Source organism: Rhinatrema bivittatum, chromosome 3 (assembly GCF_901001135.1).
Source record: "Rhinatrema bivittatum chromosome 3, aRhiBiv1.1, whole genome shotgun sequence".
Classification (NCBI taxonomy): domain Eukaryota; kingdom Metazoa; phylum Chordata; class Amphibia; order Gymnophiona; family Rhinatrematidae; genus Rhinatrema; species Rhinatrema bivittatum.
Window position 1 is genome coordinate 580,349,037 of NC_042617.1, and position 19,319 is coordinate 580,368,355.

Genomic DNA, 19,319 nt, shown 5'->3' on the forward strand with positions numbered 1-19,319 from the left:
AAGAAACATCACCCATCCTTATAAAACAAATCAAGAAATATAAAATCATCAGCAGTAAAACTGTACTAACAAAAAGAACATATTTCGAAACAGCTGATGAGTGGAATATCCAATAATTAAAAACTCATATAAAACATTTCCAGATACCAACAAAATATTTCAAAATAGCAGACACAAAGACCCAGTAATGAAAAATAATAAGGATACAAACATTTTTTTGTTCTGCATACCTGGGAACGTTTGATATCCAGGTGTCCTGAGATTGTTCTGAATTAGCAGGAGGCGGGGTGGTTTGCTTGGAACTTTCTCCTCTCTGTCACATACCAGCGCTCTCTCTCACACTGGCTCTCAATGACACACCTATACACACATGCTCTCAGTACTCACATATACACATGTTTTTTCTCTCTCACTTATATAGGCTCTTAATTACACATTTATACACATGCTGTCTATCTTTTCACGCTTACACACACACACAGGCTTTCAATCACATAAATACATGCTGTCTTTTTCTCTCACACACAGACTCTCATTCACATTCTTACAAACATGTCCTCTCTTTCTCTCATTTACACACAGGCTCTCAATCACATGCTCACATGCTCCCTCACCTAAATCATCTCTCAATCACACACAGACACACATGGTCTCTCTCTCTCTCATTTAAACACAGGCTCTCAATCACATACTCACATGCTCCATCACCTAAACCAGCTCTCAATCACACACAGACACACATGATCTCTCTCTTACTTGTACACACAGGCTCTTAATCATACATACACATGATTTCTCTCACACACAAAGGATCTCAATCATACACACATACCCTTTCACACAAACAGGTTTTCAATCACAAACTTACACATACAGGTTCCCAATGGTAAACTTACATTCATGCTCTCTCTCTCTCACAGGCAGGCTCTCAATCACAGACATACTCTCTTTCACATATACAGGCTCTCAATCATTCACATTCATGCAATCTCTCACTCACTCACTCACACACACACACACACCCCCGCCGCGGCCCGGAAGAGGAAGTGGAGAGTATCGGGTGCCTGCGCGGCAAGAAGAGGCCACGCTAGTGCGCTCGGCATCGGCCCGAAGAAAAGAAGACTGCAGCGCGGCTCGGAGGAAAATGAAGAGGTTCAACCGCGGCCGATGGGACTCCGCCTCCGTGAGGGCTGAAAATGAAGGAGGTTAGCGTTGGGAGGAGGCTGCTGCTGCCACGAGTTCCTGGGGTGGGGGAGAGAGAGAGTGAATGAGCGAGCAAGTTTGCGAGTTCCCGGGGTGGGGGAGAGAGAGAGTGAATGAGCGAGCAAGTTTGCGAGTTCCCGGGGTGGGGGAGAGTGAACTTAATAGCAGGAAATGGACTTCTCCTCCAAGAACTTATCCAATCCTTTTTTAAACACAGCTATACTAACTGCACTAACCACATTCTCTGGTAACAAATTCCAGAGTTTAATTGTGCGTTGAGTAAAAAAGAACTTTCTCCGATTAGTTTTAAATGTGCCCCATGCTAACTTCATGGAGTGCCCCCTAGTCTTTCTACTATCCGAAAGAGTAAATAACCGATTCACATCTACCCGTTCTAGACCTCTCATGATTTTAAACACCTCTATCATATCCCCCCCTCAGTCGTCTCTTCTCCAAGCTGAAAAGTCCTAACCTCTTTAGTCTTTCCTCATAGGAAAGACTATGTTAAATTTGTTAAATTTGTTAAATTATGTTAAATTATGTTAAATTTGTTATATCTGTTCGATGTAAACCGCCATCCCAGGCGCCTGTTTCAGTTACACTGTAAACCGATGTGATATCCCGGATGAACGTCGGTATATAAAAATTTTAAATAAATAAATAAATAAATAGGGGAGTTGTTCCATTCCCCTTATCATTTTGGTAGCCCTTCTCTGTACCTTCTCCATCGCAATTATATCTTTTTTGAGATGCTCATTCACGCTCTCTCTCCCCCACCCCGGGAACTCGCGGCAGCAGCAGCCTCCTCCCAACGCTAACCTCTTCATTTTCAGCCCTCGCGGAGGCGGAGTCCCATCGGCTGCGGTTGAACCTCTTCATTTTCCTCCGAGCCGTGCTGCAGTCTTCTTTTCTTCGGGCCGATGCTGAGCGCACTAGCGTGGCCTCTTCTTGCCGCGAACGCACCCGATACTCTCCACTTCCTCTTCCGGGCCGCAGGGGGGGGGAAGAAGAGAGCACGCCGGTGCCGCTGACTCCAGCTGTCCTGCCGCGTTCCGCCCGGGCTGACAGCATTTTAAGCCCGGGCGGAGGAGGACCGGGCAGCAGCTGGGTCAGCGGGAAAGTGTGGCGAAACTTGTCTGCGAGCCAGATGCAGCCCTCAAAAGAGCCATATCTGGCTCGCGAGCCATGGGTTCCCGACCCCTGCTTTAAAGGTATGAAAACTGCTAGTGGTGCTGGGTTTCAGAAAGGTTTGGACAAGTTCTTGGAGGAAAAGTCCATAAATCATTATTAAGGTGGCTCTGGGGAAATCCACTGCTTACCCCTGGGAATCTATTTACCTTTTGGGTTCACACTACAATGAGTTAAAAAACACCCTAACCCAAAAGGCATATAGGATCCCTTTAATAGTTATGAGACTCTTGCTTTCTCTGCTGTTTATTTGTTATGGGCTCAGTTCATTCTTATTCTTTTTGATCTCTGAAAAACAAATAGCTAGGTTTCGAAGCTGTCTGGCAACCCCCCACCCCCGCTAAATACATATTCCTTCCTAACGTTGGCATAAGACCATGCTAAAGCAGGGTAGCACACATTACTTCCTATATGAGTGATTGTGACAGATTAACAAAGAAACAGAGAACATGTTGGCAGATAAATGCCATAACGCCATCCAGTCTGTCCATCTTCCTCTTCCATTCCACTTACCACAGACCTGAATCAATCCTTGGCATTTCAGTTCCTTTTGTTGCGATGCTGCTTATGGCTATGCCCCCAAGCAGCCTCTTACCTTGCAGCGGGCCCGGAGGCTGCCGCTGACCGCTGCCCGCTCTTCTCGTGGCCTGGAGGTCGCCGCTGTTCTCTACAGCACGGAGGCTGCTGCCATTGTTGCTGCCACCGCCGTCCGCGGCGGTCCAGCCACCACTGACATCCTTCTTGCTGGAGGCCGCTGCTGATGGTCCTCCCTCTGCAGCCTGGAGGCCGCCGCCAGCGCCATTACTTTCGCAGCCAGGAGGCTGCCGCCGACACTCCTCTACCGCAACCTGGAGGCCGCTGCTGACCAGATCCTCTTGCTCGGCCCAGAGGCCGCTGCGAGCTCCTCCTCCTGCGGCAGGAAGCCGCCACTTTCCTTCTTCGCGGCAGGGAGCCGCCAATGTCAGGGCCTTCCCTCGTGGCACGGACGCTGCTGCTCTCCAAGGTCCAGCCTCCTTCCTAGGCGCACGGCCGCACCTCTCCATCATTTAAAGGGCCTGCGGTGGGTCGTCCTCCATGGCTCCCTCTTGATGACATTCCCGAGGTGTCTCCTCTTCAGCCCTATAAAAGGGGCCTTCCGTCAGTCTGTCTTTGCAAGGAGCTAGTCAGCTCCTGGATTCTCCGTTCCAGCTCTTCAATCCAAGAGACCTCCGTGATCTTTCCTCGCTTCAAGGCACTCTGTTCTTCGTGGGAATTCCCTTGTCTTCACCTGTGGTTCCTGATCCTTCGTCTTCATCTTCATTTGCACTTCCTGGTCTTTTGTTGGATCCTGCGTCCTCGTCAGTCTTGTCTTCAGATGTCCCCAGTCCTGAAATCCCCGGTCCAGAAGTACCTGATGTTCCATGCTCAGTGTTTCAGACGTCCCTGACATCCTCGTCTCCAGAGGCCCCTGATGTCCATATGTATTAGATGTCCAGATGCCCTGATGTCCTGTTGTCCAGAGGTACCGGTGTCCTGTTGTACTCGATGTTCCTACATTCCTGTCCTGATCCTGATGTCCTCTTCGCCAGTTCTTTGTCCAGCTTCCAAGTCCCGTTTGTCCATCCTTCCTGGCCTATCTTCACGTCTGCAGCACTAGCCTCCAGAAGACCCTTGCTTTTAATGTTCCTGAGTCTGAGTTCCAAGTTCCGAGTCTTGAATCCTGAGTCATGTATCCTGTTCCCGGCCTTTAGAGTACCTCATGCCTGCTTTTGTCCATGACCTAGGTCCTGAATTCTTGTTCTTGTCTGAGTATCCTGAGTCTTCGCTCCTGGTCCTGTCTACGTCCCTGGTTCCTGCTCCTGTACCCCATCCTTGTCTTCTACATTCAGATTGACTTCTGGCTTGACCCCTGCTTTGCCTGACCATGTCTATCCTGGATCTCCATCCTCGTCTGAGCATTCTGTATCTCCATCCACGTCTGAGTATTCTGAATCCTTGTTCAAGTTCCAAGTATCCTCGACTCGTCCAAGTCTCCAAGTATCTTCGACTCATCCAAGTCTCCTAGTCTCATCTGAATCTCCAAGTGTCCTCGTCTCAGTCTCCAAGTACCTATGTCTTGTTCCAGTTCCATCGCCCGTCCTCGACCTGTCTGTCCTGTCGCATCTTCTGCTCCCAGGCGGCAGGTCCGAAAGGGCTATCGAGTGGCTGGAGGGCTACCCCTGAGACCAGCATTGCGTTACTGAGTGTCTCCCGGTGCATTCAGGTTCGGAAGAGCTCAGGGCTATGGTGGTCAGCCTGTCCACCCATGCTTGGACACGTCTTGCCTGCCTTGGCGCTTCCACGGAGCTCCTCTGCAGTTGTGCCGTGGTCCAAGGGCACACCAAACTCCCCGGAATTGGGACAACTCCCTAGTGCTCCCCCAAAACGTTTCCCTACCCTCAGAGCCGTAGCCAGGCCATTGCTACCTATGGCCAAGTGAAAAAGTGTGCCCTCATCCTGAATGCAACATACAAAACCAAGAGCTGGGAGACTACTGTTACAGGTAGGGAGCTTTGATTTTTATTTTGACCCAGCAATTTCCTCCAGCTCCTTGGGGCTTCCAGCTTAACTGGAACCAGTATGGGGGATCCTGGCACCAGGAGCCTTATTTATTTATAAAAATGTATAACCCACTCTATCGCAGTTCTAGCGGGGTACAAAATGACATCCATTTTAAAACTTATAACCATCAAAAGGCTCACAAACAAGACAAAGAAAAATATTTATACATCCATGCATCAAATACTTTTCACCTTGTTTAAATCTGTTAGGTTTATAATGTTGAAACGATGAGCATGGACAATATTTGTACATGTGTCCTATGGATAGCTGAGAAGTTTCAGAATCATTGGACATATCCAATGTACATAATGTAAGAGGCTGGGAAACTGCCCTAAAAGTTTCTCTTTGAAAATATGAGGGCCAGCAGAAGCCATGGGTACTTGCACACCCAGAGACTTTGCTCTTGCTTTACAGCAGATACAAAGTCATTGCCATAAAGTACATGCAGGAATTTCAAAATGAAATCCAGCATGTTTGCTGGTTCCTCCCTCCCCTACAGTCACACCTTCCCCATACACAATTAAAAATTATACATTTAGAATACATGAAAAAGAACATTCAAAGTACAGTCTTCTGAGTAACAATATCACTAACATGTATATTATATTTACAAGCACTGCTGTGGTGCTAACCAAAAAAGCAAAAAACGATGCTTGGAACCCATATGGTATTATGCCTATGGTATCGCATGCTGGGTGTGGGCTTGATCCTGAGAAAACCATGACTAAACTGAATTACAATAAAAATATCGTAAATCTCCTATACCTGAACAGAACTAACAGCCACCACAAACAGTAACCACCCTACCTATGAAAAGGCAACACTGTAAATATTACACCAGGTCCTACAGCACTATTACACCTCCTGTTAGGAAAACAGAACAATCCAGGCTGTTATAGATCACTACACAGAAACTACAAATAGCAAAATCTCTTACCTCAGTCACACATGAAGAACACAGACAGACCCTCAAACATAGAATAAAGAGGTCATAAAGTATAAAAAGAAACAGGCAGACAAAAAATGAACCGGAAACCACAACAAGCCAGACTCTGCATGTACTGCTACTACGGAAAAACAGAAACCACACCATTTCTCATAAAGCATCAAATAAAATCAAGAAATATAAACCATTAATCATAAAAAGAATAAATATTTCAAAACAGATGATACATAAAACATCCAATAATGAAAAACTCAAAACATCCAAATGCCAATAAAATATTTCAAAACAGCAGACACATCAAATAACATTCAATAATAAAAACTAATAAGAATTTTTAAAAAATCCTTTGTTTTCCATACTTGGCAACTTTTCATTTCCAGATGCCCTGAGAATGTTATGGTTTAACAAGGGAAGAGTAGGGGATTGTTGTGCACAAACTTTCTTCTCTCTCCCCCAGACTCAATCACACACACACACAAAGACACTCTTTCTGCCATGCTCAGTAACAAACTCACACTTGCTCTTTGCAATTCTCATTCACCCTCCCAAACACACTCTCTGCCATGCTCAATCACACTCACATACTCACTCTGCTATGCTCAGTCACATCCACACCCACACTCTCTGCCATGCTCAACCACACCCACACACACATTTTGCCATACTCAATGACACTCACACCCACACACTCACTCTCTCTGCTATGCTCAATCATACCCACACACACATTCTCTGCCGTGCTCAATCACACCCACAAACAGACTCTGCCATGCTCAATCACATCCACACACACACTTTGCCATGTTCAATGACACTCACACCACATTACTCTCTGCCATGCTCAGTCACACCTACACACACACTTCTCTGCTATGGTTAATCACACCCATATAATCTGCCATGCTCACTCACACTCACACTCTCTACCATGGTCAATCGTACCCGCACACCTGCTCTCGCTCTCTCTCTCTTGTTTGCCCCTCTGGAAGAAGAAGGTGCAGCAGAAGGAGAAGCCCACCGGACTCCTCCTTCTAGCATCAGGGCTGTGCTTCACCTGCTTCTGCTCTGATGCTGTATCTTCTGACCACTGGGTCGTGCTGCTCTTCCTGCACCTGACTGCCGGGAGAAGAGAGAAGATGATTCTTTTTCTTGTAGAACCATAAGTTGCGCAGCTCCTGAGTGCCTAGGGCAAAGGAGGCTGATGCTTCTTGCGGCCCGTGGGCCACGTTGCTCTAACTGCCATGGGGTGGGGGGGGAAAGGGAGGCCAAGGTATCTTATTCAAGCCAGCGAGTGCCCTGCTTTTCCTGCTCCCGCGATCCTCGTACCACACTGCTCCAGACTGCAGAGGGAGCGGATCCTGCTCAGGCTGCTTTTGTATTGGGCGGCAGTGTTGATATTTTTGTCCTGATTTCCTCCCACCCCCTTCAAGGATGGCTCTGAGGGCAGCAAATCTCTAGGCTGTATTGGGAGGAGGGAAGACCACGTTTCCGCAACACTGTGCGTGAGATTAGTGGCACCTTAGGATGGATGGCACCTATGGTCGTGGCCATATCAGCCATAGGCTAGCTACGGCTCTGCCTACCCATAGGGATTACCTATTTTCTTAAAATAACTGATAACTTTTTCTTGTCTCCACCACCTCCAATGGGAGAATGTTTCACAGATTCACCACCCTTTCCATGAAAAAAAATATTTCCTCATATTGCAGCAGTGTCTTCTCTCTTTCACCCTTATCCTGTGAACCTTGTTCTCAAGCTCCCTTCCTTTGAAAAAGGCCTACCTAATGTGTATTTATTTCTTGGTGGTATTTGAAAGTTTCTATCATATCCCCCCTCTCTGGGACTGCCAGAACATCTCTGAGCTCCTTTAATACACTAGGAGTTTTGCCATGTGGTCCTCATAGCTTTATCTACTTTACGTTTTGCTAGCTCCCAGTGAACTTCCTCTTCTGAAATTGTCTATGTGTCTTTCACGCTTCCATTCATACTGCTGGCAGCTGTTTGTGGCTCTTCTCCAGGATTTGTTCAGTAAATCTGCTTTCTCTATGCCAGCCTCTAGAAATTCCCCTCTGTTCATTTTATTATCCCATCTTTGCTTTTCTTGTATCATAATTATCTAAAAAAGGGTCTGTTTTCTCTTCTATTTGCACATATGCTCATCTGACCACTTTCCCAGTCTCCTTGTAGATAGCACAAGCTCGCTCCAGTGATAGTAAGTCCCCTGACAAGGTCCATATGTTGCGCAAAAGCTCTGCCAGGAGGGGACAACACAATCATTTAAATAGGTATAAGCAGTCTAAACATGACTTACAGCAAATGGCTTAATAACAGGTGCAAAATAACTTGTAAAAAAAAAAAAAAAAATCCAAAAATGCATTTAGGTACACTTTTTTTTTTTTTTTACAAAGCCATTTTGCACCTTTTGTACAGTCATTTGCTGTAAGTCAAGTTTGGACTATTTATACCAATTTAAATTGTGTTTTCTCTCCCTATGAATCTTTTGCATGAAACATGGACTGCATTGAGGGACTTACTATCATTGGAGCTTGTGCTATCTACATTAAAGTGTTATTAAAGTGTTATTCATAAGAACATAAGAAATTGCCATGCTGGGTCACACCAAGGGTCCATCAAGCCCAGCATCCTGTTTCCAACAGAGGCCAAACCAGGCCACAAGAACCTGGCAATTACCCAAACACCAAGAAGATCCCATGCTACTGATGCAATTAATAGCAGTGGCTATTCCCTAAGGGGTGGATTTTAAATGCCCTGCGCGCGTAAATCCGGGCGGATTTACGCCCGCAGGGCCCTCCTGCGCCGACGCACCTATTTACGCACGTCCCGACGCAGAGCCCCGGGACGTGCGTAAGTCCCGGGGCTTTTTAAAGGGGGCGTGTTAAATATCAGCAAGAACAATTTATAAGTCGTTTTTCTTTAAATATGTTCTACTCTATTCTACTCTGCTTTTGCCGAGATGTTAATTATTATTATTTTAATGTTTATGTGTTATGAAAACGTTTTATGTATGAAGTTGTTTCACTGTAAACCGGAGTGAAGGCATTCTGCTATACATCGGTATAAAAAAGAATCTAAATAAAATAAATAAATAAATACACACTGTCTCTCTCACAAACACACACAGAGTCTGTCCCATGCTGTCTCTCCAATCATACAGGCTCTCATTCCCACACACAGTCTCTCAACTCACTCTCTCACACAATCTCCCAGTTCACTCTCATACACAGGCACTCTACAAGACCTCATCTCTTGGCATCCTCTTCTCGGGTTGCCGCAGGATGGTCTACGTGGCAGCCCTGATCTTCTCGGGCCACTGCGAGGTGGGATCTGCGGCGGTCCTGCTACAATCTCTACTGATCCTCTGCACGCAGCTGATGCTTCTCCTCCTTCCTGCCCATGCAGCTCCGGCAACAATTTTCTTCCGGGGCTATGCAGACAGAAAGGAGGAGGAGGGGCACCTGGACGTGAATTTTTCTTTGGGCTGTGGTGGAATGAGTTGTATTACGGCACCGCCAATCAATGTGCCATGCCCTCCCCTGCCCCCCTTGGTACAAAACTACTTCCTTTTTCTGCCACCGGTGGACACGATGCACCGGTGGCAGAAAAAGCGAAAATCTTCTGCCGCTGGTGGGATCAGGTCCACCGGTGGCAACACAAGCTTCTCCCTGCTCCTGACGCCACCCCACCAGGGTGTTCCACCCTGTGCAATTGCATGGTGTGCACACCTGGTGGCTCCGGGCCTGAGAGCATGAGGAAACTCTAGTATGTTGAGGCTCTTTTAAGCTGTGCTTCTAAGAATTGCGCTGATGCACCAAAACCTCCACTCTTTTTAGTTCTGATCTTAAAGCCCTTTTTGATTCCTAAGAACATAAGAACATGCCATACTGGGTCAGACCAAGGGTCCATCAAGCCCAGCATCCTGTTTCCAACAGTGGCCAATCCAGGCCATAAGAACCTGGCAAGTACCCAAAAATTAAGTCTATTCTATATTACCGTTGCTAGTAATAGCAGTGGCTATTTTCTAAGTCAACGTAATTAATAGCAGGTAATGGACTTCTCCTCCAAGAACTTATCCAATCCTTTTTTAAACACAGCTATACTAACTGCACTAACCACATCCTTTGGCAACAAATTTGGCAAATCATGATTTTAAACACCTCTATCATATCCCCCCTCAGCCTTCTCTTCTCCAAGCTGAAAAGTCCTAACCTCTTTAGTCTTTCCTCGTAGGGGATCTATTCCATTCCCTTTATCATTTTTGTCGCCCTTCTCTGTACCTTCTCCATCGCAATTATATCTTTTTTGAGATGCGGCGACCAGAATTGTACACAGTATTCAAGGTGCGGTCTCACCATGGAGCGATACAGAGGCATTATGACATTTTCTGTTTTATTCACCATTTCCTTTCTAATAATTCCCAACATTCTGTTTGCTTTTTTGACTGCCGCAGCACACTGAACCGACGATTTCAATGTGTTATCCACTATGACGCCTAGATCTCTTTCTTGGGTTGTAGCACCTAATATGGAACCTAACATTGTGTAACTATAGCATGGGTTATTTTTCCCTATATGCATCACCTTGCACTTATCCACATTAAATTTCATCTGCCATTTTGATGCCCAATTTTCCAGTCTCACAAGGTCTTCCTGCAATTTATCACAATCTGCTTGTGATTTAACTACTCTGAACAATTTTGTATCATCTGCAAATTTGATTATCTCACGCGTCGTATTTCTTTCGAGATCATTTATAAATATATTGAAAAGTAAGGGTCCCAATACAGATCCCTGAGGCACTCCACTGCTCACTCACTTCCACTGAGAAAATTGTCCATTTAATCCTACTCTCTGTTTCCTGTCTTTTAGCCAGTTTGTAATCCACGAAAGGACATCGCCACCTATCCCATGACTTTTTACTTTTCCTAGAAGCCTCTCATGAGGAACTATGTCAAATGCCTTCTGAAAATCCAAGTACACTACATCTACGGGCTCATCTTTATCCACATGTTTATTAACTCCTTCAAAAAAGTGAAGCAGATTTGTGAGGCAAGACTTGCCTTGGGTAAAGCCATGCTGACTTTGTTCCATTAAACCATGTCTTTCTATATGTTCTGTGATTTTGATGTTTAGAACACTTTCCATTATTTTTCCTGGCACTGAAGTCAGGCTAACCGGTCTGTAGTTTCCCGGATCGCCCCTGGAGCCCTTTTTAAATATTGGGGTTATATTACCTATCCTCCAGTCTTCAGATACAATGGATGATTTTAATGATAGGTTACAAATTTTTACTAATAGGTCTGAAATTTCATTTTTTAGTTCCTTCAGAACCCAGTGGTGTATACCATCCGGTCCAGGTGATTTACTACTCTTCAGTTTGTCAATCAGGTCTACCACATCTTCTAGGTTCACTGTGATTTGGTTCAGTCCATCTCAATGATTACCCATGAAAACCTTCTCTAGTACGGGTACCTCCCCAACATCCTCTTCAGTAAACACCGAAGCAAAGAAATCATTCAATCTTTCCGCGATGGCCTTATCTTCTCTAAGTGCCCCTTTAACTCCTCGATCATCTAACGGTCCAACTGACTCCCTCACAGGCTTTCTGCTTCGGATATATTTTAAAAAGTTTTTACTGTGAGTTTTTGCCTCTACGGCCAACTTCTTTTCAAATTCTCTCTTAGCCTGTCTTATCAATGTCTTACATTTAACTTGCCAACATTTATGCATTATCCTATTTTCTTCTGTTTGATCCTTCTTCCCATTTTTGAATGAAGATCTTTTGGCTAAAATAGCTTCTTTCACATCCCCTTTTAACCATGCCGGCAATCGTTTTGCCTTCTTTTCCACCTTTCTTAATGTGTGGAATACATCTGGACTGTGCTTCTAGAATGGTATTTTTTAACAATGACCATGCCTCTTGCACACCTTTTACTTTTGTAGCTGCTCCTTTCAGTTTTTTTCTAACAATTTTTCTCATTTTATCAAAGTTTCCCTTTTGAAAGTTTAGCAAGAGAGCCGTGGATTTTGCATACTGTTCCTCTTCCAGTCATTAATTCAAATTTGATCATATTATGATCACTATTGCCAAGCGGCCCCACCACAGTTACCTCTCTTACCAAATCCTGTGCTCCACTGAGAATTAGATCTAAAATCACTTACTCTCTCGTTGGTTCCTGAACCAATTGCTCCATAAAGCTATCATTTATTCCATCCAGGAACGTTATCTCTCTAGCGTGTCCTGATGATACATTTACCCAATCAATATTGGGGTAATTGAAGTTTCCCATAGCTTCCCTAATTTCTCTTAGCATTTCACTGTCAGTCTCACCATCTTGACCAGGTGGATGGTAGTATACTCCTATCACTATAGTCTTCCCCGACACACATGGGATTTCTACCCATAAAGATTCAATTGTGCATTTAGTCTCAATCAGGATGTTTATCATGTTGGTCTCTATGCCATCCCAGACATAAAGCGCCACACCGCCTCCCGGGTGCTCCTCTCTGTCATTGCGATATAGTTTGTACCCCGGTATAGCACTGTCCCATTGGTTGTCCTCCTTCCACCATGTCTCTGAGATGCCAATTAAGTTTATGTCATCATTCACTGCTATACATTCTAATTCTCGCATCTTACTTCTTAGAATTCTGGCATTAGTATACAAACATTTCAAAGTTTGTTTTTGTTTGTATTTTCATTCTGCTTTTTAATTGATAGGGATAAGTTAGAATTTTTTAAGCTCAGGTGAGTTTTTAGTTACAGGCACTTGGACTACTTTTCTTATTATTGGAACCTCACTGTCGGGATGCCCTAATTCTAATGCATCATTAGTATCCTTTGAAGATACCTCTCTCCGAACCATGCGCTGCTGAGCAACTGTCGGCTTTCCCCTTTCTTTTAGTTTAAAAGCTGCTCTATCTCCTTTTTAAAGGTTAGCGCCAGCAGTCTGGTTCCACCCTGGTTAAGGTGGAGTCCATCCCTTTGGAAGAGCCTCCCCCTTCCCCCAAAAGGTTCCCCAGTTCCTAACAAAAATTGAATCCCTCTTCCTTGCACCATCGTCTCATCCATGCATTGAGACTCCGGAGCTCTGCCTTCCTCTGGTGACCTGCACGTGGAACAGGGAGCATTTCAGAGAATGCTACCCTGGAGGTTCTGGATTTAAGCTTTCTCCTATGTCGTTGGTGCCCACATGTACCACGACAGCTGGCTCCTCCCCAGCACTGTCTAAAATCCTATCTAGGTGATGCGTGAGGTCCGCCACCTTCGCATCAGGTAGGCATATTACCAGGCTATCCTCACGCCCAGCAGCCACCCAGCTATCTACATTCCTAATAATCAAATGACCACCTATGACGGCCGATCTAACCCTTCCCTCCTGGGCAGTAGGTCTTTTGGAGATATCCTCCTTGCGAAAGGACAATGCATTACCTGGAGAGCAGGTCCTTTCTACAGGATCCTTTCCTGCTGCATCAGGTTGATGCTCTCCAATCAAGAGACCTTCTTCCTCCAAGGCAGCACCAGGGCTGCCAGTCTGAAGTTGGGACTTGGCTACTATGTCCCTGAAGGTCTCATCTATATACCTCTCTGTCTGCCTCAGCTCCTCTAGAGAGCAGGGATATCAAGATTTTGAAGCACAGAGCAGCAGTTGCAACTTTAAATAGAAGGTGTGGGGTAACATGCACAGAGCAGGGATTTCAACCCTATTAGAAGGCATGTGATAGAGAGGCCTCATGGAGCAGAGGAATAGCTTAGTGGTTAGAACAGCAGACTGAGAACCAAGAGTCAGGGTTCTGCTTCTTCTACGATTCTTCTTGTGACTTTGGGCAAATCACTTCACTCTCCACTGCCTCTGGTATACTTAGAGCTTGATTTACTAAGATTTGTCTTCCATTCTTTATCAATGAGGAAAAATGTTTAGTAAGTAAGGCCCGTAGATTGCAAAGGACCTGCTAAATGTACCTGAATTTGTAACCTGTCTTGAACTCAGAGTTTGCAGACTGGATGGGTCAATTTGATCTTCTGCCATCATTTGCTTTTGGGCCTAACTTTGGAGCAAGACACCAAAGAGGCTAAGGATCCCTTTGGTAAGACCTGGCCACCAGCACAATCATGGTCAGCTCTGTGGACCTTATGTTGGGGCCTTCGAGATCGACTTCTTGCAATAGACTTAAATTCACCAGAGAGCTCACAGCTTACTTATTCCTCCAGGTCCAAACTGCTGTGGGCAACATATTTGCACATACCTCGCAGCCAGAGGCATCATGGTCTTAACTAAAAATATAACAAAGTGATGGTGAATAATGGGCATATTCTGCATGCATTTGGGACACATGAAGCCACTGGCTATTGTTCTCTCTAAGATGTGGGCATGCACATAGGTCATGAACCCTGCACACATGCCAAAATATAGCACACACAGCATATATATCTTTATTATATAATTATGTTTAATTATAAAAGAATATGAAAGCACATTTATTTTTCTATTTATTTAAAACAAATCATATGCTGAAACAATATAGAATTATTTTCATTAAAACAACTACATAATATTACTTGCATTATATTTGCTCACTCTTGATTCATAGCACACACATTTGTATTCTGCTTATAACAAGTTGCACCAAAATTAGAGGGAACATTTCCACTGGCCTACTTATTTAACATGGTGAGGGAAACTGACATAGCAAAATCATAAGATGAAGATCTTCTTTCTTCACAAAAGCACCTGAAGAAGAAAGAGTGTTTGGTAGGGTTGGAACATGTGTCACTTCTGAAAGAAATGTGGAGACTGACACAAACCGCAAGATCACAAAAAGTTAAAGAAGCTTAGAAACTACTAAAACCCAAATGGGGAAAACTAGAGGGGAAGAAACCGAGACATAAAAATGCAGATATAGAGAAGGGTTCAGCTGTGGAGCTGAAGTCATGTCTAAAGTGCTGGATGGCTAAAAAGAAACGAAGGTGGATTATTATTCCCCTGCACATCTGGAAAATACTTGTATTCTCTTCCCGAAAGTTCTGGAAGTCTATTCCATATAGGGCCATACGACCTATGCACCCCCCCCATGTGTGAGACTGCCTGATCAGAGAATAAGCCTTTACTATAAAAATAACCACACGTTACGGACTCATTTTCAAAATGTCACCTTCAGAATGATTAGATACTAACCTGGCAAAGTGTACCTCACCACCAGTGGAAGAAAATGGTAAAGCGAGCTTTTTACAATGCATGCTGCTCTTCAATCTGTCTTTATACTACACCTGTTCAAGGACTTCATTTTCATTTCACTTTTATTGTTGCAACACCTGAATGAAGTCAGTTAAAGGCAGCAATATAGGTATTTATCACTTGCTTTCCAAACGTGTTTGAGATAGGCTTCTAAGATTATCAGCACACGCAGGAGTCACACTATATAGTATTGTATACAACCAGCTGCTTACTGTGTCAGAGGTGAGTCTGCGTCTGTGTTAGGCTGTGAGGTACATTTCTGGTTCCCTGACTTGCTGATGGCTGCCGACATCTGCAAAAGAACAAAAACAATTAGCAAGGTAGAAAAGAGGAAGGCAACGAGGCGAACATTTGCATTCTGCATTCATGAAAACCCACCAGCTTCCTGAATAAGGGGAGAATATACCCCATTTGTAAAAGCAGTGTCTATCAGCCATGACATGTTTTAACCTATGTGGTTAAAAACAAGGAAACACACTCCCCCCCCCCTCCCCTTACTATAAGTCTCCTGCACTTTTACTCTCCTTGAAAGAGAAGACAAATTTCAGGTAAGGAGCAAAATGTGCAACGCTTCTTTTTTCGAATCAAGACTACAACATTGAGAGTAACTTTGCAACAGTCAGCATGAATCTGACAGTAGTTATACACAGATTTCAAAGGGCATACTTTACCTTTGAAAATCGTCCCACCAAAACTATTCCCACATTATACCTGCTACTTTGTATACAAATTTTTATAGGGGACATTTACACACAGGCTTTTAAAAATGCAAAAGTCTGCATGTAAGAGCAAACCTCTCGCCAACCTGGCCCCCAGGAATGCCTCAGCCCACCGTGGGTAAACTTGCACGTGTACAGGCTATTCACGCCTAAGTGTACTGCACACTGGGCACGGTTTTACCTCCGAAAAAGGTTTGGAAAATTACCCCCATTATGAACTAAGCACAGGGTTAAAATAAAATGTGTTCCTTTTTTCTCAGGTTGCCAAATTAATCCTTGGGAGCTTATTTCAAAAAACTGAACCATAAAAATAACCACTGAGTTTAAAATATACAACAAAGGCAGTTTGTAAGCGAACAAGCAAGATCATATTTGTTTAACCAAAGCTATTAAAGCAAAAGTACTAGCAAAAAAAAAATTAATTGCTATTAACTCATTATGCCCCAAAATTTTTTTAAACGCTATCCTCTAAATCAGTGGTCCCCAACCCTGTCCTGGGGGCCCACCAGCCAGTTGGGTTTTCAGGATATCCACAATGAATATGCATGAGAAAAAAATGTGCATGTGATGGAGGCAGTGTATGCAAATTTTCTCTCATACATATTCATTGTGGATATCCTGAAAACATGACTGGCTGGTGGGCCCCCAGGACAGGGTTGGGGACCACTGCGCTAAATAGATCACTGGGACATAATGGATTAAAAAGATTCTGTTTTTCCTCCAATTTTGATTTCATTGCTGATGAGTTTGACGTTTCTTAAAATTACTCCTAATAGGCCACTTTCATCGGTATGAATTAGAGAAACGCAAAGCATTTATTATTTATTTAAAATATCTATGTCCTGCTCACTCTGGAGTACACCGAGGGTTACAAACGTACATTCATAATAAATGAAAACATCACGTCAAAACAATAAGAATGCACCAATGACACAGCGTAAAAGTCATACCAACAAAACAAGTTGAATTACCCAGTTTTCCCCATTTTTATTTTTCATCCTCCTTCCGCATTGCATTGCCACTCCTTAACCAGTGGTCATCAGTCCCTTCAGAGCCCAGTTTTCAGCAGGTCCTCACAGTCAAGGATAATTGTCTTCCATGATAGCCCTATCTGTGGGTCTGAAGATGGATGATGAGGATGATCCAGAATTGATAGACTGTTTCAGGTACTTTCTCTGTTTCTCTCTTGAGCATGCATCTTGAATGAGCTGTAAGAATAAAACTTGCTTTTGGAATTGGGACCATGTGGCTGGCCCAACGAAGTTGATCTCAAGTGATCATTGCCTTGACGTGCATGGTGTTTGCTTTGCAAGAACGTTTTCATGTAGGTGCGTCAATCATTTGACCGGATTCAAAGGCTTTTCCCCAGGCAGCATTGATGTTACTTCTTTACAGACCCTCATGACCCTCAGCACAACTTACTCATGTCGGTATACCACACTGATTATATATTACCAGAACATCAACAGAAGAAGTGGGCACAGGGAGAGAGATACAAAAACTTGATCAAGTATCGAGTTTTCAAAGTTGGTTTTACCGAGCTACTGTTCAAACAGGCAGGCACATTACCTGCAACAAACGACCTGTTAATATCTGCCACTGAAGATCCTAAGTGATCTCTTAAAAGTTTTACAAGCATTTAATGGAGAACTAGATGTGTTCATACAGCCATGATGTTAATTGTGAGAGGTATTGGACTGCAATTTCTTTTAAATTTTGTAATTGTTTGAATTTTATTGTATGTTTTTAAATATGCTGTACATGATTGATCTGTATTTTGTTTTTATTGCTATGTATTGTAATCTGCTTAGTAAGGAAGATCCTCTATAAGTGGACTATAAATAATGTTACATAAATAAATAAATCGTTTCAATTTTAGACACATTTAAAATTCATCCTAGCTCAACTTATCTAGTCATATCAGACTCTACCACAGTGTCAAAAATGGTAAATCTGGCACAAATATTTTCCACCTTTGTTTGGAACAAATTAGCAAACAAATCAGACACAATCACAATTCTATCATCAAAAGATGCAAGAGGCTGAGTCGAGAATCTAACTGTAGAGAACAATTCAGCAGATCCCTTCAGGGAGGTTTGAATTTTCATGATAAGATGTATTTATCAAAGGCATATGGGAGTGTGTATGTGTTAATGGGAGGTGAAAGTTAGGGTGTGTGTATGTGTTGGGGGTGCATTCTTCATATTCTTCCTCTTCCTCCAGGTGTGTATGTGATGTGCATGTATTATGAGGTTTGTGTGAGTAGTGTGTGGGGTGACTTGGAGCATGTGTGCAAGTGAAGTAGCCAAGGGTGGGCTGGGATGGGCCATGGCCCACCCAACTTTGGCTCAGGCCCATCCAACCAGGGCTGTCTGAGCCGTTAAAGGGCCAGAGCAGCAATGCCATCATGGGATCCCATACTCCTGACGGTGAAAAGGAGGATCGGACTTTCAATGACATAGTGAGATCCCATCTCTGGTACGGCGAAGAGGACCGGAGCTGCAATGCCATTGTGGGATCCTATCTCCACAATGGCGAAGAGGAGGACCGGGGCAGGAAGGCCGTTGCAGGATCCCATTCCCACGGTGGTGGAAGTAGGAGTTTAGCTGTGCATAATGAAAAGGCCCCATATGTGTGTGTGTGAGAGAATGGGAGCCTGGGAGTGTGTGTGTGAACTAGAATGGGAGCCTGAGCGTGTGTGTATGTGAGTGAGAAGGGGAGCCTGGGTGTGCATCTGTGTTGTATAAGAATGGGAATCTGGATGTGCATGTGCGTGTCTGAGAATGGGAGCTGGGATGGAGTGGTGGGAGGTTGAGAGAGTGAGAACTTGTTGTGGAAGAGCATGTGAGAGTGAGAGTTTGTGTGTGTGTGTGTGTATGGTAAAGCAGGTTAGAGAGCTTGTGTGTGTGTAGAGAATGTGAGAGTAAGAGCTTGTGTGCGTGAGGGAGTATGTGAGAGAAAGCATAAGCACACGCATGTGTGTGAGGGAGGAATGGAAGAAGACCCTAAAAAGGAATTAGGAAATGACCAACAAAGGAAAAGTGGGAAAAGCAAGACTGGGGCCAACTGATTCGAAAAATACAAAGATCAGATAACAAAGGTAAAAAAAATATATATTTTGAGATTTTTAACAACTGGAATATGCCATCTTTGGGAATGGAATGCAAAGGTTCTAGATATTGTTTTTTTCCAGGAGTTTATGTTACTTCACAAAATGTTTAGCAGTGGAGGAATAGTTTTTCTGAGATTACTCCATAATTTGAATATTTTTTTTCATGTTAGTTGTAATGTGAATTGTCCTAGCTCTGCTCTTCACCTGCTCTGATGATTAATGATATTCTATTGTAGTTATAATGATTTCTGGCTTTCTGCAAAGAGGATTCATGAAAGAATACATTAACTTTTGTTTTATTACATGATTGGATCTGAC

The 19,319-nt window shown here is 43.8% G+C and overlaps 1 protein-coding gene across 1 annotated transcript in view; it reads right to left on the reverse strand.

Annotated features, from left to right (window-relative positions):
- The window catches only part of AHI1 (Abelson helper integration site 1), a 559,431-nt gene that overhangs the window by 44,802 nt on the left and 495,310 nt on the right, over positions 1-19,319 (reverse strand). The window contains 1 exon segment of the mRNA XM_029596614.1: positions 15,383-15,462. Within this exon segment, the coding sequence (XP_029452474.1) occupies positions 15,383-15,462 (80 nt within the window).